The sequence below is a fragment of the Xiphophorus couchianus genome, chromosome 24, assembly GCF_001444195.1.
Source record: "Xiphophorus couchianus chromosome 24, X_couchianus-1.0, whole genome shotgun sequence".
Taxonomy (NCBI): domain Eukaryota; kingdom Metazoa; phylum Chordata; class Actinopteri; order Cyprinodontiformes; family Poeciliidae; genus Xiphophorus; species Xiphophorus couchianus.
The window spans coordinates 19,009,763-19,033,257 of record NC_040251.1 but is presented as its reverse complement, the minus strand read 5'-3'; the positions used below and the strand labels follow the sequence as shown (position 1 = coordinate 19,033,257).

Sequence of the window (23,495 nt, the reverse complement as noted above, 5' to 3'; positions counted from 1 at the left end):
TCCTGCTGTTCTGCCTCCTCCCCCAGCTGGTGTTAATAACCGGGAGAGTTTTTCCCCCCTTTCTATCTGTTTGCTGATTTGTGTTTGTTCAGGCTTGTGCTCTCTGGAAATAATCCAAACCAATAAAATTCCTTGCAGCGTTTGGGTTCCTGAAGTGAAAAGCACAGTTTCCCAGCAGATGTTGATCAACACGAATTGGCTTCAGTCTGCAGAGCCACGTCTGCATCGGGTCGGTTCTGGTGGTTCTGAGAGGAAAACTGCCTCCTGGTTCTTTATCCTGCAGCAGAGAGACGAGTCGGTTCAGGTGAGCCAACCTCCAGCGTTTCATCTGAAAATGTTTAGAATGTTTCATGCTAAAGTTTAAAAGTTCAACAAACAGCAGATAATTTGAGATAATCTGTAGAATAATCTGAAACGAGACGATTTTAACATCAACAAAGCATAAATTATCTTTAGTCACTGATAGATTAAATAGTTTATGAATTCCAGAAAACGTTTTATCGATGTTTTATATGTTATTTCTTTAAGTGTTGCTTTATTAAAACCTTTTTTGCAACTTAGACAATATGTCAATAGTATTTTATTTGCATTTCCGAGTAATACAAACCTTTTACTGTGTTGTGGAAAAAACTATTTCCAAGCACTGTCAGGTAAAATCTCTCAATCAGGTTTCTTCAGGTATTGTGTAGAACACAGAGAAGCTTGTAGGACCATCAGTAATGAAGCAGGTCTGGGTGAAAAGCTCTGCAGGCAGAAACAACACATGAGTTTTATACCAGGAATAAAGGATCCAAACCCTGGTTCTGACTGGTTCTGATGCAGCTGGGAAAACAACGTCCAACCTTTGACATGTAACCCAGATAGTTTTAACTCGGTGGGAATTTACAGAACTTAGAATAAACATATAGCAATACAACCAGCAGGTCTGACCTTATTGTAATTTTTCTATATAAGTGTTGTTATTTTTTAAATGTTTGTGCAATTTTATTTCTAACATATTCAACATTATTCCTTCACTGAAATGACTTAGACCTGTAAACTCTTTCAAATCTAATAATCTGTAATTATTTTAAATCTGGTCAATCAGCCTCGATGAATGTCACATTTTAACTCTTTACAGTTGACAGGTATTTTCTCAACCTATATAAAAATGAACACATTGCTTAGTTTTCTCCTGCAAGCCGATCTGCTTGCTTTCTGCCGTCCTGCTGCAGAACGTTTCTTTTTATTAGCAGGGAAAGGGAGGGAATGGGAAGTGGGAGAGTGACCTTAACATAAAGGAGGGGCTGCCCTGATAACAAGGAAGGATTACATTTTAATTAGTTAGTTAATCTCTACACACAGACAACCGGAGGCACTAAGGAGAATCTCAGGAAGGCCTCCTAAAGAAGCGCCGGTGAAAACATGCTTGAGGTCAAGGAAAGGTTTCTTATGTCTTACACACAGTTTAGCGAGTTCTTCCTGTCTAAACTACAGAGATGCAGGTGAATATTTTATCTGACACTTTATAAAGTTCCTCAGAATCAGATAAACGCTGAATGTTTGAGATAAAAACTGAAGATGGAGGAAAATGGAGCAAATTCAGAAATAAATAAAAAGTCAGGAACAGTTCAGTAAAAATACTTTATTACACATTAAATGTTATAGTTTTGGGTTTTTCATTACAGTTTTATCTTGTTTGTGTAATTCAGTTAGTTTTACTTTGTTTTTAGAGAATATTTGCTACTTTTAATTAGTTAAATATTGTTTAGTTACAGTAGCAATTTAAATGTTTTCATACTTTCATTCATTTTTATGTGCAGAATTTAAAAGGCTAAATTATTGTGTTGTGATTAAACATCGACTGGGTCATAAATACAAACAACACAGAAGATATTATTTAAAAGAAAACATTTCTGAGTTCAAGTCATAAATGTGGGAGAAAAAACCTCGGATATTTTGAGATTGTTGGAGAACTGGAAGGTGGCTAAACTCTTAAATATAAGTAAACAAATAATTTCTTGTTAAAATTACGTACGAAGGGACTGGGAGATTTATTACACTCTTCCATGGATTCATCTTACAACTTCTTCAGTACAAAAACCAAAAATCTCCTCGTATTCCTAACATCACCCTTTTTTATGGAATCTCATCGTTACTGATGCGAGTTGGAAAGTTTCAGCCAATAGCAACACTGTCCTTTATTTACATAAGGATCCTGGGAGCCACCAGACTGAGTCTGTTGGACTTCCTTGAGAATATTTGTCGCCTCTCGACTTCAACATCTGCTGCATTTCATTTGCCAAATAAGATAAATCACTACTTGCTGTTCTGATCTGTCAGCCTCCTTCCCAAGTTCTGCACGGTCCAACGTTATGCTTTGCATGCAAGGGAAGGGAGAGAGGCGGGTCCGTTTGTCCCAGGGAGGCGACAAGAGTCAACAACAACAACTCCATAAATAGTATTTCCTTCCTCTCTTACAAGATTAATCTCAGAAGATTTTCTTAAAAATGAGGACATTTCTGAGCTCATAAAGTTGCAAATACCTGATGAAAACTTTTTTAGGTTACTCTCAGATGTTTTGGGAAAAAACAATGAAATTTCTGAGTTTGAGAAATCGAAAATGTTCTACTTTTCAAACTCAGAAAATTCCCCAAAGTCACAAATTTCCATTTTTTTCTAGAAAATAATGTGAAAAGAATCTAAAAATTCCTTCATTTCTTTCTCAATTGTTTTAGCAAGAGAAACTTTTTTCCCTAAAGTTTAATCTCAACATTTCTGAGTTTTTCAGAGGAAAATTCCACCTTTTTATCTGTAACTGGCCCTGATGCTGTGCAGAAACCACAGCTGTTTCCTGTATCAGTGTTGGAGATCCGGGTCGGTTCTGGTGTCAGTGTGTTTGAGATGCAGAGGAGCGTGACGGTCCTGCAGCGTGTTTCCACCTGTTGCTTTCGTTATGTAACGAAGCCTCGACGTGTCTGAACTCTGAACGCTTCAGGCCCAATCAGCTTTAATATCAGAGGAAACAACATGGAATCATTTATCAGTTACTTTACAGATTAAACAGAGAAACTTCAGGCTCTAATAATCATGATTTCTGTTTTCATTTAGTTTCCTACCACTTCAGTTTATTTTATCACCAGAAAAATGATTTCCCATGAAAAAAATCATAAAATATTCTGTTTTCTATGATGCACTTTATTCACCAAAAGTGGCATTTAAATGGTTAAAAAGTAACTAAATTCACAGATTATGATGTGACACACTAAGAAAATAAAAATAATAAAATTACAAGTTTTCCTCTGTGGTTTAGCAGCTGTAGAAAATAAAATCAGAGGCGTCTTTGTGTCGGATCAGGAAACTGACAAGTCGAGACAAAGAAGATGCTTTAATAAATTACATTTTTCATTTGAATTTCCTGCAAACTGCTGACTCATCATTCTGAGCAGCTCTTGTTCAGTGGGCGGGGCTTATGCGTTTTGTTTTAATGGGGTGTACTTACTTTTCTACCGCTGAACTGGAGAGTGAAAGGGAATGTGTGTGTGTGTGTGTGCGTGTGTGTGTGTGTGTGTGTGTGTGTGTGTGTGTTTGTGTGTGTTTGTGTGTGTGTGTGTGTGTGTGTGTGTGTGTGTGTGTGTTTGTGTGTGTGTGTGTGTGTGTGTGTGTGTTTGTGTGTTTGTGTGTGTGTGTGTGTGTGTGTGTGTGTGTTTGTGTGTGTGTGTGTGTGTGTGTGTGTGTTTGTGTCATCCTGCAGCACCAATTAAACTGCAGTTAAACTATAATTGGTGCTGCAGGATGATTCACTGATGCGGATTCACTGTAGATACGCAGAAAGTTTCTGACTAACCAAGAGGTGGCGCTGTGCCTTCAGTGAACTCAAAGCTCTCAGGGTTTGGATGTTTCTCATGAACTTCAGAAACTCAGAGAGGAGAAATAAAACAATCAGCACCTAGAAGAGGCTCTGAGGAACTCCCACAATGCACCTGGGACGTTGTTGTTTCTGACTGTTGTGTTTGTGGATGTTAGCTCTCTGTGTGTTTTGTTTGTTATTTTATTTTCAGTAGTTACACATGAACAGCTTCACTAGGAAAACTGTTTGGTTTGATCGTTTGAGCTCCGTTTTTACCACCTTGACCTCCCATGACCCCTACATTTTTCATTTGAATTTTCTGCAAACTGCTGACTCATCATGTCTGAGCAGCTCTTGTTCCAGTGGGCAGAACAAGAGCTGTTACTCTGAACAGTTACTTCAGAAACTCAGAGAGGAGAGCCCATCTAGTGGCGGCAGGACGATGACCAGAGTTTTCCTCTGCAGGTGGAGATCCAGAGCTGAGCGCATGTGAATCCACCATGGATCAGTGTAAAGACAAAGAGACAAAGAGATTTCCGCTGTTTAAAGACAAACAGAAAAAGACCAAACCGCTCAGGTGAGAAGAACCACATCACTACAGAACCTCCCAGCAGCGCTCTCGGTTCTGACTCCTTCTGTTGGGTTGCAGTATAAAAAAGCCTTCGATAAAGCTGCCGGCTGATCCGGGCCTGGAGTCCTCCAACCAGAGGTCGACATGTCTGACCTGGTGCTGGCCCAGCCGGTATGTTGGCCTTTCATAGTGGACAGGTTTCGGTTTGGACCCCAGCTGGTAAACACCTGAATACAATCATCTGAATGTCTTTTCCTTGAATGTTCTGTGTTTTCGCAGCGCTCCAAGACAAGACCGTGTTGAATCTGAATGTGTTCTGGAACAGAAACCCGAGACTAAAAGTGAAGCTAAAGATAAAACCAAATCTGCTGTCAAGACGACGTAAGTACCAGCTGTTGATCCTGACTGAGGATCCAGTGTCCCAAACACAGGATCCTCATGTCTCGTGTTTGATCAATCTGAACATTTCCTGATGTCTCAGGAGTCCTAAGATGAAAATCAACAAGATGTCCAAGGAACAGGAGGAGTGCTGGGCCTCCATTTGTCCACCTGGAGACAAGGACGCTGTGAGTTTCTGTCCATCTGTCCACCTGCAGTTTCAAACTGACACACATCTTAGAAAAGCCATCAACATTCTGGCAATGCTCAAGTTGTTTCTTTAAAAGTGCTAAGAGCTGTAAGAAATGAGCTCCAGACATGTAGAGTCATGTAAACAGAACCTGCCTGGCAACATGGAGATCTCAATCAGTAACACATCATGTCCAGACCCAAAGAACCTCCAGAACAGAGGAGAAGCAGAGAGACGTTCAGATAATCACCTCTCTCTGCTGACAGGCGTTTAGATGATGGGGTTCCACTAATTATTCTCATTTTTACATGAAAGGAAACCAAGGTTTGGCTGAAGGAGTCTTTGGAGAAGCTGGGCGACAGGGAGTTGAAGTACTTCCACAAGTGTCTGCGGACCATGGACAAGTCCAAGGACGGCTTCAAACCCATCAAGCAGATCCGACTGGACAATGCAGACAGACTGGACACAGTGGAGCTGATGGTTCAGACGTACCCAAAGAAGATCAGAGTGGTGACCGAGACGATCCTGGAGAAAATCAACACAAACAAAGGAAATGTAATTATCTCTACTACCTAGAGTGGTGAATATGCATGAACACTCCTGTCTCATTACTATCACCAGAATCTGTGCTCAAACTCTCTTTATTCATCATCTAGGAGATTCACAATCGAGTTCTGGACTCTCTGGACAATCTGGACGACAAACAGCTGAAGTACTTCCACTGGTTCCTCCAAACGGCAGACGAGTCCAAGGACGGCTTCAACCGAATCCAGAAGAAAGACCTGGAGGACGCAGACCGGCTGGACACAACGGACCTGATGGTTCAGACGTACGCCACAAACACCAAGGAGGTCACAGAGAAGATCCTGAAGAAGATCAAGAACAACAAAGGTCTGTAAACGTCTCACGGATCATCAACGGATTGGATCATCGTTGATATTGACTCTTTATTGGCTCCAACAGGCAAAGACATACCAGGAGCTGAGGAGCAGATGAAGCCGTCTTCTCCAGCTGAAGCAGAAAGTAAGAGTTCATTATGTGAAGAGTTTAGTTAGGATGCAGACATCATGGAGGGTCTGGATGAAGACCGGCAGTTCAGTTCAGAGCTGGGTATCATCAGCATAGCGCTGGTTTGAGACGCCATGTTGTCAGATGTTCTGACCCAGTCAGGGTTTGTAGAAGGAGTCCAGGTACTGAGCCTTGGGGGACTCCAGTGGTGAGACCAGGGGAGTCTCCTTCCTGTGATCCTAACCCATCAGATCAGGGAATCTTCAACACGTTTCACCACATTCACTGAGTTCCTTTGTCTTCCATCCTGTAGAGAAAGAAGTCTCCAAGGTTCTGGAGGAGTTTGTTAAGAAAGCTCCAAATGAAACCCTGACCCGGCTGTCAGAGGCTCTAGCAGCGGACGGTGTGTTGAAGTCCTCTGAGAAGCAACGCATCCTGGAGAAGAACCACACCAGAGGAAACAGAGCGAGCTGCCTTGCTGACACAGTGATGGATAAAGGAACTGCTGCCTGGAAGAAGATGATCCACCACCTTCAGGCTGTTGATGCTCCACTGTCCTCCAAGCTGGGCTTGTCCTCTGGTCCATTTGTTCAGCAAGGTGAGTTCTGCTGGCGGTCCACGTGTCTACAGCCAAACATCCTGGTTGGAATGAGATAAAGGCAACTTCATCTGAACTATCTCAACCAAACACACTTGGTGCTAATTTTTGGTTTTAACAATCTTCCAATCCAGGTCCAGTAATCGCCATCCATGCCCCGGACAGCTGCTCAACAGAACCCAATCCAGAACCAGAATCTGAGCCTGGTGGCGTTAAAAGTCTCCTAAGTTTAATGCCTTTTAAAGGATGCTCGACTAGTCTAACTGATTTAATTTCTTTGAAAGGCTCTTCAACCAATCTAAAGTAAGTTTCTGCAAAAGTTATAAAATATTACATCTATAGATAAAAGAGTTTAAACACAGTGAAACATCCAATAATATTTAATCAACATTAATCTTCATTCTCCCCCGTTTCTTCTAATTCAATGATCCAAAGAGTTGAAGAGATTAAAGATGACAGCTGGCAGCAGATCTGCCCAGAAGGGGACAGCGATGCTGTGAGTCAAATCTTCTGAAACTATCTCAGCTGACATCATGGTGTTTCTCAGAGATCAGGCTGATTTATGGAAAGTGGGATTTTTATTGGCAGCACGGGTAAAGGGTGATGTGTGAGACTGTGGTTCCTCCTCTGGAGGGAACGTAGATCCCATCTAACTAGAGAACATTTTGGGGTCTTCCAGAATGATTTAGGGTGTGTTTCTAGGGTGAGGGATGTCTGGGTTCCCTTCAGGACCTGAAGACAAAGAAGACAAAGACAATGGTGGATCGGACCATTTAGGAATTCATCTGTTAGTCTAAAAGCACAGGAGTGTCCTAATCAGTCTGTTTTCAAAGATCTAACCAGAGCTGATTTCTCTATGAGTCCTGACAGTGGCCAACAGAATCCTGCAATTATCTGTTGATGACATTGATCCATTTCCCTTCATTTATTCTGACAGGAAATCAAGCAGTGGTTGAAGGATGAACTGGAAAATCTGGACAGCAAGGAGATGAAGTACTTCCACTGGTACCTTCACACCGCGGACAAGTCCAAGGACGGCTTCAAGCCGATCAAGAAGAGCCGCCTGGAGCACGCAAACATACTGGACACGGTGGACCTGATGGTTCAGATATACACCAACACCAGCAAGGCAGTGGCAGAGAAGATTTTCAAGAAGATGCATAAAAATAAAGGAGATGTAATTATCTGATTTTTTCATTCATAATGAACAAACAGGTGTGCAAGAGCACACTGTGCTGCTTTTCAGATGTCATTGTAAGAGTCCTTTTTTAACGTTTAAAGGGTTGTAAGGATTGGCTTCTGGATATTCTGGAGGAGTTGGATGACAGGGCCATGAAGTACTTCCACTGGTACCTTCAAGCCGGAGACAAGTCCAAGGACGGCTTCAAACCGATCAAGAAGAGCCACCTGGAGGGCGCAGACCGGCTGGACATGGTGGAGCTGATGGTTCAGACCTACACCACTAAAACCAGGGAGGTCACCAGGAAGATTCTGGAGAAGATTGAGAAGAATAAAGGTCCTTCATACAGAAATGAAACCACTGCTCCCATTGAAGAGCTTCACAAGTTGCAGAATAATTCCATTTGATTTTTTTCCAACAGACACTGTTGTTCCTGAAGTTGAAGAACAGAGTACTCCAACTTCTACAGCTGCTGCAGAAGGTATGGCTTCTCTTTTGTCATTGAACATGCCTAGCTGGATGTCCTTCAGAACCTTTGGTGAAGCCTTTAGGCCTGTAGGAGATGTTTACGGTTCGGCTGGATGAAAGGAAAAGTGTTTGGTTGAAAATATGGAGAAGTAACTGAGATAAAGGCTGATTTAAAAAATGTAAGTGTTTGGGGGGATTTAAAAGATGTTTTAACTACAGACAGAGTCAGAAGTTTAAGATCCACTAAACGCAGACAGACCAAGATATGGACTAGACCTGTCCTGCATAAAACCAGACCTAAACCTGGTCCAGATCTGCTTTGGTTAAGTCATGTCAGACCCTCTGATGTGGTTTGTATCATTACCGGTTCTGGTTGGCTGCCTGTATATCTACAAGAGATTGAGGAGGATCAGATCCATAGACTCCATCCTGCTGCATGTTTTTGTACAGTTTTGCATTCCCAGAAGGAACTACAGTAATTCTGTTTTCGTTCTGCCCACAGAGAAAGTGCTCACCAGGATGCTCAATGACTTTGTGGAGAAGGTACCAAAAGAAACGTTGTCACAGCTCATGGAGTCTCTGATGACTGCAAACACCCTGAAGTCTTCAGAGAAGGAGACAATCCTCCAGAACCACACCAGAGTCAACATGGCCAGCTGCTTCGTTGACATTGTGATGGAGAAGGGAACCAACGCCTCCAAGGAGCTGATGAACCGTCTTCAAACCATCAACCCTCACCTGTCCTCTGAGCTGCGCTCACCTTCTAACCCAGGTGCATTTCCAGTTTTAAGCCGCAGTCGTTCCTGTATCCTTGGACTCGTGTTCCTCAACCCGTCTCTGAACTTCCCCCAGATAACAAGGTCAAGAAAAGTTTCTTCAGTGGAATAAGGTAAGGAACATCGGATAGGACTGTTGAAACACTACATCAGTTTATTCTCATAATTTGATTGAATAACTTAGAAACAACCATTTGGGTTGGTCATTATTTACAGCTAAACATGTTCTCTGTACTAATCTCCATACTCTTCCAATCCAAAGGTTGAAAAGGTTGATATCCGAGCAACAGGAGGAATCCTGGCACCAGATTTGTCCTCCATGGGACACAGACGCTGTAAGACAAATCTTTATTTGTCTTTAACTGGGTGGATCCACAGTATAAACTACTACTGCACTAATAAACTTGTTAGTTTATTAAAACTAACTAGTGTCCCTTCTTTCTCTTCTTCAGAAGTTGAAGCATTGGCTGAAGGACTCACTGGAAAATTTACGGAACAAGGAGGTGAAGTATTTCCGCTGGTACCTGCGGACCGCAGATGAGTCCAAAGACGGCTTCAAACCAATGAAAGGTTGCCGCCTGAAGTATGCAGAGAGACTGGACATATTGGACCTGCTGCTGCAGATGTACCCTGAGAAGGTCAAACTGGTCACAGAGAAGATCCTGGAGAAGATCAGTAGCAATAAAGCACAGGTAAATATATCAATATTTATAGCTATTATACAGTTCAGTCCAGTTTGACAAATTCACTTCAGAAAAATACAACTAATCGTTGCACTGCAATGGTTTACAGCACTGGATTCTGGACTTTTTCGAAGAGTTGGGCGACAAAGAGCTGAAGTACTGCCAGATGTTGCTGCAGAGCACCGACAAGCTAAAGGGCGGCATCAGATCCCTGAAAAGAGCTCCTGTAGAGGACGGAGGGAAGGTGGACGCAGCCGATGTGATGATGAAGATGTACAGCTCTGACACCAGAGAGGAAGTCGAGAAAGTTCTGAACGAGCTCAAAGACAGTACAGGTCCGTCAATGAAAACAGCAAGAGTCTTCATGTAGGCAGGAGACTAAAAGTTTGGTTTGCTGGTTTCAGATGATGTTTTATCTGATGATGATCAGCTGAGTAATCCATCTTCTTCAAGTGCTGCAGCAGGTAAGTGTTTATTACTCTAGCCAACATGCATAAACATAATGCAATCTAGAGAGATATAGAAATTATAGCTTGCGTCAAGCAGTCCAAGATTAGGCAGGAGGACAGAAGTCTCGTGAATCTAAAGAAAAAAACCAAAACACCAAAAACAAACATGGAGTCTTGGACGGAGAAGCTGGAGGATCCATGAAGAGTCTGAGGTGGACGACCCTGAGGCTGCAGGAACCCAAGTTAGACCCTTCAGGGCCCTGAAGTCACTGCTACACCTGAAGACTCAAACAAGGACTGTGGGAGGGTGATCAAGGTTTGACTGAAATCTCTGGAGCCTGGCCTTCCAACTAATTAGAGGATTCACTCTTATGAATAGTCCAATAATCCTGGATAATCCTGAACCTGGATACATTGTCTGCCACGTATCCAGGGTTGGTCTGGGGGTAACAGACTAGGTAGGGAGACCCAGACGTCCTCTGGTCCAGCTCCTCCGGAGGAATCCCAAAGCATTTCCATAAGAGAAACATCGTCCCTCCGGCATGTGTTGGGTCTTCCTATCGGTCTTCTCCCGGTGGGATGTGCCTGGACGACCTCACCAGGGAGGCGTCCATCCTAACCAGATACCTGTCCCACCTCAACTGGATCCTCTTGGTGTGAAGAACCCTATTTTCTCCTGCTCTAGACCACATTTGGAGGCACTGATCCTCATCCTGGCTGCTTCACACTCAGTTGCAAACTGCTCCATTCAGACCTGTAGGTCATGACCTTATGAGGCCAGTAGGAGTGTTTGCCAAAAGCAAAGGTTCAATCCTGAGGCCACCAAAGGGGAAACACCTCAACGTAGAATCAGTGACAAACATTCAAACTGCACAACAACAAGGTTTTGACTTCAGCCACATGGAAAAGTGGGCGGATAAAAAAGTTTCTCAGTTCACCTTGATGAACTCAGTGAAGTTGATCAATGGTTTTCAACTGAAGATAGAGACTCTGCCTCTGAAGAAGCTGAACGCTGAGTGTTAGGGATGAAGGTGAAGGCTCTGAAGTTCAGCGGCTGGTGAAAACCATGATGTTCCCCAACCGTCTGAGCCGTGCTGAAACCTCCTCTCTCAGGAGGAATGTGGCGGTGAAGCTTGACGGACTGAAAGCTTTATAATAAAGTTTCACAGATCATAATCCAACCAGTAGAAAACTTTTCTCAGAATAAAGTCAGTAGGCCAAGAAGACCAAGAAGATTTAACTCTTCTTGGCCTGGTTTGTCAGCCAGTACCACTGATGGATGGTCTTTTCAGAATAAAGTGAAAAATCTGTCCTGCCTTCTTGTCATTCTTGCAGTAGAAAAAAGAACGAAGAACATGCTCCTTGACTTGATCAGGAAGGTGTCCAAGGAAACCGTGGAGCAGGTGGTGGAGGCGCTGGTAGCCGATAAGGTGCTGAGCGCCTCAGACAGAAAGTCCATTTTGGAGACGAACCGAACCAGAGTGAACAAGGCCAGCTGCCTGGTGGACATGGTTTATGAGAGAGGAGCTGAAGACTGCCAGAAAGTGATCCTTCAGGTCCAACGCATCGACCCGGCGTTGCACTCTGACCTCAAGCTCTCCCAGCAAGGTGACGTCATCTGGATCTAACGCTTCTAGATAACAGTTCCAGGGTCTTATTATTATTAATAACACATTAATATTAATGTTTAGTAATAACGTATTATTATTCATCCGTATGGCTGCTGTAATTGTTTGTTTTCTCCTGACTGCAGTTCTGTTCAAACGTCTTCGCTCCAAGATGAAGGACAACGGGAAAACCAAAGGAGAGGAAGAGGAGGAGGAGGAGGAAGCAGAAGAATGAGGAGCAGATTAATGATCCGCCTGATTCCCACCAACAAACAGATTCATGAAACTTAATGTTTTTATTTCACTCTTTCATGTCAATCTGCAGTGGTTCATCAGCTTCACATCTGGATGGTTTATTTCTATTCCTTTTATTTTCATCAAGTCTAAACTAATTCAGGTTCTGGACGGTGAGATTCTTCCATGTTTCCCTGCAGCAGGTGATGGTGGAGGGGATGATGTTTGATATTTGGTAACTAAAGTCATTTTAATGTTTCTCTTCTTTTCTACTGGAATAAAAATTGATCTGAAAGTCGACAGTCTGATCAGTTTACTTATTGATCAAATAATGGCTGGAAGGCCTCCTGACCATCACCCTAATCGTCACAGCTGTTCATTAAATGCAGATTATTAAAATATTGTTTTATCTGTCCTTTAAAACTTTTATTATTACATCAGTTGGCTTCCATTTCCAGGTAACACCACAGCTCTCCTCGGTACAGAACCACTTCATTATTCAAATGGATTCAAAGGAAGCAGATTGGTTCTGCTGATCGATAACTGATCAGATCGTAACCGATCGATAACTGATCAGATCATAACCGATCGATAACTGATCAGATCATAACCGATCGATAACTGATCAGATCGTAATCGATCGATAAATGATCAGATCATAACCGATCGATAACTGATCAGATCATAACCGATCGATAACTGATCAGATCGTAATCGATCGATAAATGATCAGATCATAACCGATCAATAACTGATCAGATCATAACTGATCGATAACTGATCAGATCATAACCGATCGATAACTGATCAGATCTCTCGGGTCGTTTCAGCCTCTGGATTTCCTCCAGGCTGTTTTCTGCAGGGAGGAGCTGAAGTGAAAAGCTTCTTCCTGCGAAGTCGACATTCAGGTTTCAGAGACCGAGCGGCTCAGTCCAAGTCTGCTGCAGCACGGAGCGGCTCCGGGTTCTACTGGGCCGACTGGAGGACGTACTGGTGGATGTACTGGGAGGACAGCTCACCACTGTAAGTGTCTGCCGTTTGTTTCAGTGCATTCTGGGATCTGTAGTTTTGGACCTGCAGCTCCTCGTTGCTATGGACTGGTTGCCAGGTCTCTGATGTCTCGGTAGAGGAAGGATGGTTCTGTGGTGTGATGAAGATCACCAGCAGAGCATCATCTTCATCACTGGAGCAGATCGTCCAGGATTTAACAATCAGGGATTGATTTCACACCAGAACCCGTCCAGAACCCGTCCAGAACCGCTCCAGAACCCGTCTCCTTCCTGAATCATCCCGTCAGGTTTTTACTTTGTCAGTTTGGAAAGTCAGACCAATCATAAACATTTGTTTGGTTTTGATTTGGGGTCTTTGAGCATCAGGAGGTGAAATCTGATCATTTTCTCATCATTTCTGTGTTGCTGCTTTTTCCTGCAGCTGTTTCTGCAGATGAAAGGAAAACAGTTTAATAATAGGAAGAACTGAGTCATCAGAAGAACAAAGGCAGCATCAGGGAGTGGCTGCTGATCAAATAACTGGAAATATTTTCTCTGGAAATAAACTGAAAACTATTTGAGTTCATCAAGTGAAAACGGAGCCGCGGAAGCTAAGCTAACTGTCAGTATTATTATTATTACATGCAGAATTTAATATTTTTTGTTTTGCTGCGTTTGGAAAAGAATTATGAAGATTTATTTGTATTTTTGCTCCTCTTCGTGGCGCCCCTGGACTGCAGGCGCCCCCAGCGTTTTAACTCTGCTCCATGAAAGCTCAGTGTTTAGCTGCAGTTGGTGCATGTGGAGCGTAGGAAAGTTCTGCAGAAGGACGATCTCGTCTGACTGGAGGAGTTTTCAGGAATAATCTTGCATGGTGTTGATGTGCTTTAAGGAAACAGCCAGAGCAATGAGATTAAATCAGCTGCGTTTCCATGGAAGTGACCATTCAGGTTCTGCTGCTGATGGGGATTAGCATGAAGCTAACTGACGTAGCCTGACTGTAACCCTTCGTTTGCTCTGAATCAGGAGTTTAAGCTGGGAGGTTCTGAAGAGAATCAACCAGCAGCAGGTTGGGGAGGGGGGTCAGTGAGGTGCAGCGCCAAGACGCCCCTAGTGGCCAAAGAGCAGAACTGCAGCAGTAATTAACGGAGGTGATGCTGTTTGTCCTGCAGGAGAACTTCAGGATCACGGATCTCAGGATGGCGGCGAAGAGGTGGACGACCCTCCATTCATTTCCTCACAACATCTCAGGATTTGACTACACCGTCTCCATCATGTTGTTCTCATGTGTTCCAGTAAGAAGCAACCAGCAGGACGTCAACCCAGCAAACCGGCCACCAAGAACTCCTCAGCTTGTCCCTGCTGGTGTTGTCCTTTTCAGTAAGTCGCCCCATTTCAACAGCAACAGCAGATTTTACTTCCTGTCCTCAGATCCGGTTCTGACCCGCCTGTCCCTTCCAGGTTCTGTTCTTTGACCCAGATGATAAACCTGACAGTTCTGATTCAGTATAGAACTCACCATCATTTTCAAATCAAACAAAGTTGTTTGTGCAGCAAAAAGTTTTGTTTGTGCCGCACTAATTTTAAAGATATTGATAAATATTAAATAAATTAAGCAAATTAAATCAATCAACGTTGCTACAAACATATCAATTAATTTATATGGAATTTCTTTTATTCTGTTCATTAACCAATTAGGACACTGGAAACAATTTTAAAAATCTTTGAAATTATAATGCTGCAAAAAACAAAAAACAAATAAATCAGTGAAAACCAGCACAGATGTACCTCAGTTAACTGACTCTGTAGTTTGATTTGATTTTGTAAATATGGACTGGCTGGTTGACCTTTGATGACCTCTGGAAACATTTCTTAGCATCTTTAAAATGATGGCGCCACAAACAAAAATCTGTGCAGCACAAACGTTGGACGCCGTTTTCATTTAATGTTCCTCTGAGTCAGAAGCTGCAGATCCATCATCACTCAGCAGAGAAACGTTTCAGTGACCAGCTGAATATTCATTTCCTGATTTCAGGCGAGCAGAACTTCATGAACCTGAACGGATCCAGTCACCTGGACCTCAGAGTGAAGCTAAAGCTAAAGTAGCCAACACAGCGTCGCTCCTTCAGGGGTAAGATGGGATCATGTTTTGTTTCCATGGAGAAGTCAGTCATTCACGTCTGGCTCCCAAGTGTTTTACAGTTTGGTATTTCTGTCTGTTTTCACTGTTTGCAAAGGAATAAAAGCTCAAATAAAGTCCATGTTAGTCAAACTTAAACCTTCTGGCTCTTCTAGTTTTGTTCAAAAGATCTGGAGTGAAGACCAGGCAGACTTCTGGCCCTCGGTTTGTCCTCCTGGGGATAAAAATGCTGTAAGTTTTCATCTTTGTTTCAGAACAAGAGAATCTGGAGTTATTCATGTCATTTCAGAGAAAACGTATCAACCCTGTTGGTTGATTTTTAAAGGAGTCGAAGCTTTGGATGAAGAAGACTTTGGAAAAGTTAAACTATAGAGAGCTGAGATATTTCCACTGGTTCCTGCAAACTGCAGACGACTTTAAACCAATCAGAAGGAGTCGCCTGCAGCATGCTGACAGACTGGACACAGTCGACCTGATGCTCCAGACGTATCCAAAAAATTACCAAAAGGTCACCCAGAAGATTATGGAGAAGGTCAACAGTCGTACGAAACATGTAAAAACTTCTTTTTGCGTCTATAAATACAGATGTATTATGTTTGGTGTGGTTGAGTTTCTCATTTCTTCTTCCATCTAGGAGGTTCATAACTGGGTTCTGGGCTCTCTGGACAATCTGGACGACAAACAGCTGAAGTACTTCCACTGGTTCCTCCAAACGGCAGACGAGTCCAAGGACGGCTTCAACCGAATCCAGAAGAAAGACCTGGAGGACGCAGACCGGCTGGACACAACGGACCTGATGGTTCAGACGTACGCCACAAACACCAAGGAGGTCACAGAGAAGATCCTGAAGAAGATCAAGAACAACAAAGGTCTGTAAACGTCTCACGGATCATCAACGGATTGGATCATCGTTGATATTGACTCTTTATTGGCTCCAACAGGCAAAGACATACCAGGAGCTGAGGAGCAGATGAAGCCGTCTTCTCCAGCTGAAGCAGAAAGTAAGAGTTCATTATGTGAAGAGTTTAGTTAGGATGCAGACATCATGGAGGGTCTGGATGAAGACCGGCAGTTCAGTTCAGAGCTGGGTATCATCAGCATAGCGCTGGTTTGAGACGCCATGTTGTCAGATGTTCTGACCCAGTCAGGGTTTGTAGAAGGAGTCCAGGTACTGAGCCTTGGGGGACTCCAGTGGTGAGACCAGGGGAGTCTCCTTCCTGTGATCCTAACCCATCAGATCAGGGAATCTTCAACACGTTTCACCACATTCACTGAGTTCCTTTGTCTTCCATCCTGTAGAGAAAGAAGTCTCCAAGGTTCTGGAGGAGTTTGTTAAGAAAGCTCCAAATGAAACCCTGACCCGGCTGTCAGAGGCTCTAGCAGCGGACGGTGTGTTGAAGTCCTCTGAGAAGCAACGCATCCTGGAGAAGAACCACACCAGAGGAAACAGAGCGAGCTGCCTTGCTGACACAGTGATGGATAAAGGAACTGCTGCCTGGAAGAAGATGATCCACCACCTTCAGGCTGTTGATGCTCCACTGTCCTCCAAGCTGGGCTTGTCCTCTGGTCCATTTGTTCAGCAAGGTGAGTTCTGCTGGCGGTCCACGTGTCTACAGCCAAACATCCTGAACTTTGTGACCATAATTTATTAATTATGTTTCTGTCTGTCCATCAGTTCAAAGTTCACAGGAACCCAAAACCAAACCAGTATCAGAACCAGGACTTGTTTGTAAACCGGCCATTCAACAACTCTTTTCTCTAAAATCTTACCACAAGTAAGTTTTCACAACATGCCTGAGAAACTATTGAGCTTTTATTAAGTTTTACATTAATCTAGTGGCTATAATCTATAATGAAGATTTATCAATTCCACCATATACTGTATGTCATTATTGATTCAATAACTATTACCTCATGCAGACCCTTCACTCGCCTCTGGTTACTGTAAAATGATATCCAGATATAGTTTGGAAATTTTAACTCAGACCGACTCGTATACATGACCTAAGCTGCTCTACAGGGGCTGGAACAAGATTTAATCATCGACAAAGTTTATCTTCTGTCACTGATGTTTCCATAAAAGTGAACCTTCACTGATGTTAGTCTCATCATTTGACCCAAAGACCCATCGATGACGAGAAGGACGTCTGGCAGCAGATCTGTCCTGAAGGGGACAACGATTCTGTAAGTCACCGTCCAATGAGTTTGATGTCACTGATGCTAGTCTGAGGTAGTGATGGTCAGACTCTGGGAACAGTTTTTCTTCACTTGTCTTAGAAGACACTTTGCAAACTGCTATTGATATGATCCTGGTAGCTGCCATATTGATGACATTTATCTACTTTACTTAAAAAGGACATCAAGCAGTGGTTGAAGGAGCATCTGGAAGATCTGGACAGCAGGGAGATGAAGTACTTCCACTGGTACCTTCACACCGCGGACAAGTCCAAGGACGGCTTCAAGCCGATCAAGAAGAGCCGCCTGGAGCACGCAAACAGACTGGACACGGTGGACCTGATGGTTCAGACATACACCAACACCACCAAGATGGTGGCACAGAAGATCTTCAAGAAGATCAATAAAAACAAAGGAGATGTAAATATGCTTTTACTGTGTCACACACACATGTGGTTCCTCACACACCTTCATACCAGAGTCAGCATGAACTCAGTGAAGATTTCCTTAAGTAGTTGGATTCTAACTAAATCTTTTCCAACACTGGCAGGACTGTAAAGATTGGCTTCTGGACACTTTGTTAGAGTTGGACGACAAGGAGATGAAGTACTTCCACTGGTACCTTCAAACCGCAGACAAGTCCAAAGACGGCTTCAAACCGATCAAAAAGGGTCAACTGGAGGACGCAGACCGGCTGGACACGGTGGACCTGATGGTTCAGACCTACGCCTCTAACACCAAGACGGTCACAGGGAAGATCCTGGAGAAAATCAATAACAATAAAGGTTTGCTAGATGGAAGGAAATGCTTGAAACATCAGAGCAACATCCTGCTAAACATTTGTTCTGGTTCCCAACAGACAAAGGTCTCTCTGAGGTGGAGGAGCAGATTAATCTAACATCTCCAAATGAAGGTACATCTGGAATGTTAATCAGAATCTGGTCTTCATCAAAGAGCTCAGTGATGTCCTTGTGTTTCTGCCCACAGAGAAAGTGCTCACCAGGATGCTCAATGACTTTGTGGAGAAGGTACCAAAAGAAACGTTGTCACAGCTCATGGAGTCTCTGATGACTGCAAACACCCTGAAGTCTTCAGAGAAGGAGACAATCCTCCAGAACCACACCAGAGTCAACATGGCCAGCTGCTTCGTTGACATTGTGATGGAGAAGGGAATCAACGCCTCCAAGGAGCTGATGAACCGTCTTCAAACCATCAACCCTCATCTGTCCTCTGAGCTGCGCTCACCGTCTACCCCAGGTTAGGCCACACCTGTCTAAAAACAGCCGGTTTTCTTTTATTCAGTCCTGTGGTTGAAGCTAAACACCTTTTTATTTTTTAAACTTCTCCAGGTCAAAAGTCTTTTATAAAGCTCTTCACTAGTAAGAAGTAAGTTATTCAAGTTCTTCACCAGATTCACCAACATTCTTACCCAATCATTCATCAGTGTGGTTCACTTGGTCCATGAATCTAAAACTTTAAAAGCTTCCTGAAAACTATTCCTGATGCCCAAAGTTCAGAGGCCATGTTGGTTGGGTTAGGGTAACCATCATCCTGTGTTCTTCTAATCTTCTGATCCAAAGAACGAGGGAGATGACGAAGGAACAGGAGGAATGCTGGCGCCAGATCTGCCCTCCAGGAGATAAAGATGCTGTGAGTCAATCACCTTCAAACCTTCTGTCCCTCTGTTGTCCTGAGCTCAAATGTCTTCCTGAGGAGGAAAAACGACTAGAACTGGCTCTGATCATTCTCTAGAGATGAAGAGTTGAGGTTCAGCCCATGGTCTACCTCCACTAACCGTTCCTAACATAATGAGCCTTAAGAACGTTTTTCTTTTCAGGATTTGAAGCGTTGGTTGAAGAAAACTCTGGAGGATCTGAAGAACAGGGAGGTGAAGTATTTCCACTGGTACCTGCGGATTGCAGACGAGTCCAAAGACGGTTTCCAACCAATCAAAAGGTACCGTCTGAAGCACGCGGACAGACTGGACACGTTGGACCTGTTGGTGCAGATGTACCCTGGAAAGGTGAAAGAGGTCACAGAGAAGATCCTGGAGAAGATCAGGACCAACACGGCGCAGGTAGCCATAGTAACGGCCCTGGTCTGGGTGATGTGAGACGTGATCTTTAAGCTCCTCCTGTTGTGGTTTGCAGCACTGGATCCTGGAAATGTTTGTGGACATGGGAGACCAGGACCTTAAATACTGCCAGATGTTACTGCAGGGCGCCGACAAGCTGAAGCGCACCTCCCTGAAGAGGGTTCCTCCGTCAGGGGGACAGGAAGTGGACGCCATGAACCTGATGATGCAGATGTACAACTCAGAGCACAGAGAGGCGCTAGAGAGAGCTCTGAATGAAATCCAGGAGTCTTCAGGTCTGTCACACATAAAGACATCATTCATAACCTGACAGTAACCTGCTGATCTAACGTCTCGTCTTCACGGCCACCAGAACTGCCTGAAGACGAAGACCAGGACAACCCAGCTTCTCCAACGGCTCTACGAGGTTTGTGTTCGGTTCGTGTTCGGACCCACAGGAACACCTTCCATCAAATCCCCACTATGTGTCTATTTTTGTTGCAGCAAAGAAAATGAAGAGCATGCTGCTTGACTTTATCAAGAAAGTGTCCAATAAAACCTTGGAGCAGCTTCTGAAGGACCTGGTAGTGGACAAGGTGCTCACCGCCTCAGAGAGACAATCAGTGGTGGAGAAGAACCACACCAGAGTGAACAAGGCCAGCGGCCTGGTGGAGATCCTGAAGGAGAAAGGACCAGAAGCCTGTCAGAAGATGATCAGCCATGTTGAAACAACGGATCCTCCACTTTACGCCAAACTGGGTTCTTCCCAGAGCCCCAATTTCCAACAAGGTGAGTCCAGAACCGAACACACTTCCTGCTAGTGGTGACCCAGATGATCAAGTCTGGCAGGAAACCAAGAATGAATGAATTAACTTAATTATTGTGCTATACAGCTTGCCACAATTAAACTGTGTGTGTTTATCTGCTGATTTGTTAGAGCTGCTCCAGATGCTGTCCTTCAACCTGAAGGAGGATGAAGGACCAGAGGAAGAGGAAGAGGAAGAGGACAAATAAACAGGACATGGGATTGGTCACGTTGAGGAGCAACTGAAGATTCAACTTCCTGTTTCTAGAGCTGATGGTTTCCTGTTTTGTCCACAACTGTTATTTTCAGATGTTTCATTCTGTTATAAGTCTGTTTAATGAAGCTGAACAAATGAAATCTAAATATGTTTTAACATGGCAGTGCAGCAGTGAAGTCAGGCTTCATCTGATTCACTTGGCTGTGAGAAACCTGAACATTCAGAACCAAAGAGCTTAAATACAGAGGAGTGATGGAAACCAGGTGAGTCCAATTAGAGGAAACCAGAACATCTGAGGACAGAGAGCAGCAAACACAACCAAAAATACATTTTATGGGTTCTTTTAAGGTTTAACTTTAACTAACTTATTATGTAATCATTCTGATTTTTTAATAATCCATCTTTTGCACTTTTCACCAGATAAAATGACAGATTTAAATGTTGGTTGTTCATGTGAAAGAAAAGAGCAGCAGCAGAGAGGATATTAATAATCTAAATAATATTTAGAACAAAAAGCAGAACATGAAACTCAACATGGAATCAGGTCACAGCTTCACGTCTCTCCAACTGAAACCTTTTATTTTTCACAATAAATAGCAGTGAATCTAAAATGTTTGAACCTTCGTCATGACGATGGGTTTACTGGGTTTCATTCGTTAAGGTTCTGCGCTGTGATTGGCTGTCAGTCAGCTGTGTTGGCTCGGTTCTGTTCAGCTCCGGGATCAGAACCCTTCATTCATCTAAAGCTGCTGCTGTTACATCCTGGCTGTCAGGTAAAGTCCAATCATACAGGTGAGTCCAGAGGCCACGCCCCCCTGCGCTTCCTGAACAGCAAAGTAGGCGGGGCTACATTCCCTGCTGGTCCAAACTGGTTCTGTCCGGACCGGATGAGTTTCAGAGACGTTTGTCACAAAGTTCCACTTTTAGCCTGGAGTTCATCCACTTCAACAATAAGCAAGGATGAGTCAACAGAAGAGTTTCACAAATAAAACGAGACAAAAAGGTGAAGAAATACTAAACTAGTAACTGGTTAAAACCGGCTGACCAGTCTGAGAAGAAACAACTAACATCAGACCAAATGTCACAGAAATGAGACAACAACGATTCAGCAAGAAAACAGGAGAAAAACACAGAAACCAAAAATTAACTAAATCTGCAGAGTCCAGACCAGTTTGATCCGGTTTGATCCAGTTTGATCCGGTTTGATCCGGTTTGATCTGGTTTGTTAGGAAAAACAAACTGAAATCAAATAAAATAAATTAGAAATGGGACAATAACAATATTTCAGCAGAAAACAAAAACACAGAAACTAAAATATAAACTGAGTAAAGGTCCAGACCAGTTTGATCCGGTTTGATCCGGTTTGTGATGTAGAACTAACTAAAATGATATAAAATAAGTCAGAAAAATACTAAACGATATTCCAGAGAGAAAACATAAAAACAGAGAACAAAATATCAACTAACTCTAAAGGTCCAGACCGGTTAGATCCGGTTTGATCCGGTTCGATCCGGTTTGAACCGGATTGAACCAGATTGAACCAGTCACTGAGGAGAAACAGAACCACTGAACTGGTATCAGTTTCAGAGTAACTTTGGTTCCTCTAACAACCAATCAAAAGGTGCCACTGAGCCTCCAGTCAACATGGCAGCCCAGGAGGGGGCGGAGCCTGGGAGCTGCTTACTACTAGAACCTGACCGGATCAGAACCTGACCGGATCAGAACCTGCTCTCTCTGGACTGATGGGCTGACGGATGGAGATGATTGTGATCAGAAGTATTCAGAAAAGGAAACATTTTGGACGACCCTGAGCATCCTGTCTCAGCTTCACCTCCTCCACCGCCTGGTTCTGATTGTCTTCTGTCCACAAGTGTCTCTGAAATGTTCTGGACCTGGCCCGGCTGTCTGAAGACCCGGCCCAGGACGAAGCTTCACTGCTGAGCCAGCAGGGCGTTCCTGTTGGCCTTCAACTTCTCCAGACGCTTGGACAGGTGGCTGTTGCTGACCTCCAGCTCCTCGATGCGGTCCAGAGCCGAACGGAGCTGGAAGGAGCCGTACGATTTTAACCAGAACCGGTCCGCACAGAAAACCAACCAAAGGGGGCGCTCTCACCTCTCTCTGCAGTCTTCTCTTCTCCACCTTCAGCTCATCTTCAATCTTCTCCGCGTTCTCAGACGCCGACTTGTAGCGACACACCTGACCCTCAAGGCGCAGCACCTGAAGAAAAAACCCGTCCAGGTTCAGACCGACGGCTGGAGGAGCCGAGTGGAAACGAACCGGTGGAAACATGAAGGCTCACATTTTGCTCCAGAGTCGTGACTTCCTGCTCAGATTTCACCAGCTTGAACTTGAGTTCACTGATCTGCCTGTTGGCGTCTCCTGGTGGAAACCAAGCAGAGGAATCAGGATTGATCCTGCAGCAGATCAACATCACACCTGGTCAAGAACTCACTCTGCAGGTCCAGCAGATGAGGGTCTATACCGTTCTCCTTGGGGTTCTGCCCTGGGTTCTGGACTCCATCCACCTTGTTCCTCTGATCCAGCTGAGACTGGAGAAGTCTGACCTGAACATTCACAGGTTAACATCATTTTCTAGAAGATGTTTCAGCCTGTTTAGTCTTTAAACCAAAAGGTTTCCAGATCGAACCTGATCCCGTAAGCCTTCTCTGTCATCAAACAGTTTTTTCATCCGAAGCTCTGAAACAAAACAGAGAGCAACAATCAATGACTTCCCTGAAGGTCAGCCTGAAGGTCAACCTGAAGGTCAAAGCTCCATGAGGTGAGATGGTCGACTGCAGTCACGGAGTCAGAACTCCATCTGGAGCAAACCGAAGAGGACCAACAGCACAGCTCTGAGGAACGCCACTGATTAGCTTAAGACCCACTGGATGGAGCTTTGGACCCTGGTGGTGGAGATAATCAGCTGGTGATCATTATCTCCAGTTTGATTTAATGAAAATTATTTATATTAATTATGGTTAATTATTAAAAATGAACTTTCAATCATTTTATCTGAACTTCTCATGATTTCTGATGTGATCTGGAGACACGGAGAAGGAAGTCAGCTTACCCTTCAGGTGTGGAGAACATCATCTACTGATGGCTGGGACAAAACCACCAAAAC

General features: G+C 43.7%; 2 protein-coding genes across 2 annotated transcripts; one reads left to right on the top strand and one right to left on the bottom strand.

Annotated features, from left to right (window-relative positions):
• The first annotated feature begins 74 nt into the window (after positions 1-74).
• On the top strand, positions 75-21,529 carry LOC114141207 (uncharacterized). Its single transcript, XM_028011688.1, has 44 exons — positions 75-304; positions 4,295-4,406; positions 4,479-4,571; positions 4,680-4,781; positions 4,882-4,966; positions 5,284-5,523; positions 5,625-5,859; positions 5,932-5,991; positions 6,290-6,574; positions 6,709-6,877; positions 7,010-7,070; positions 7,512-7,751; positions 7,856-8,090; positions 8,176-8,235; positions 8,725-8,994; positions 9,075-9,111; positions 9,261-9,333; positions 9,451-9,690; positions 9,791-10,016; positions 10,086-10,145; positions 11,466-11,738; positions 11,884-11,971; positions 12,847-12,994; positions 14,133-14,173; positions 14,257-14,340; positions 14,996-15,091; positions 15,256-15,331; positions 15,426-15,653; positions 15,735-15,969; positions 16,042-16,101; positions 16,400-16,684; positions 16,776-16,875; positions 17,224-17,284; positions 17,456-17,695; positions 17,826-18,060; positions 18,135-18,188; positions 18,263-18,532; positions 18,625-18,661; positions 18,856-18,925; positions 19,113-19,352; positions 19,426-19,645; positions 19,723-19,776; positions 19,854-20,138; positions 20,287-21,529. Exons 2-44 carry the CDS (start codon positions 4,330-4,332, stop codon positions 20,361-20,363), a joined length of 6,405 nt encoding a protein of 2,134 aa, XP_027867489.1. The 5' UTR covers positions 75-304; positions 4,295-4,329; the 3' UTR covers positions 20,364-21,529.
• On the bottom strand, positions 20,934-23,179 carry LOC114140653 (leucine-rich repeat flightless-interacting protein 2-like). Its single transcript, XM_028010777.1, has 5 exons — positions 23,019-23,179; positions 22,824-22,935; positions 22,671-22,750; positions 22,484-22,588; positions 20,934-22,413 (listed from the first exon to the last, which is right to left on the bottom strand). Exons 1-5 carry the CDS (start codon positions 23,058-23,060, stop codon positions 22,303-22,305), a joined length of 450 nt encoding a protein of 149 aa, XP_027866578.1. The 5' UTR covers positions 23,061-23,179; the 3' UTR covers positions 20,934-22,302.
• Positions 23,180-23,495: the final 316 nt, after the last annotated feature.

What these genes read in the sequence shown, in the direction of transcription:
- LOC114141207 (XM_028011688.1), top strand. Translation starts at nt 4,330, where the DNA reads ATGGATCAGTGTAAAGACAAAGAGACAAAGAGATTTCCGCTGTTTAAA. An exon ending in CGAGCTCAAAGACAGTACAG is followed by an intron (nt 10,017 to 10,085) that starts GTCCGTCAATGA and finishes TGCTGGTTTCAG; the next exon opens with ATGATGTTTTATCTGATGAT. An exon ending in TCAGGACCAACACGGCGCAG is followed by an intron (nt 19,353 to 19,425) that starts GTAGCCATAGTA and finishes TGTGGTTTGCAG; the next exon opens with CACTGGATCCTGGAAATGTT.
- LOC114140653 (XM_028010777.1), bottom strand. Translation starts at nt 23,060, where the DNA reads ATGAAAAAACTGTTTGATGACAGAGAAGGCTTACGGGATCAG. An exon ending in GAGAAGGCTTACGGGATCAG is followed by an intron (nt 22,936 to 23,018) that starts GTTCGATCTGGA and finishes GTGAATGTTCAG; the next exon opens with GTCAGACTTCTCCAGTCTCA. An exon ending in AGAGAAGACTGCAGAGAGAG is followed by an intron (nt 22,414 to 22,483) that starts GTGAGAGCGCCC and finishes GGCTCCTTCCAG; the next exon opens with CTCCGTTCGGCTCTGGACCG.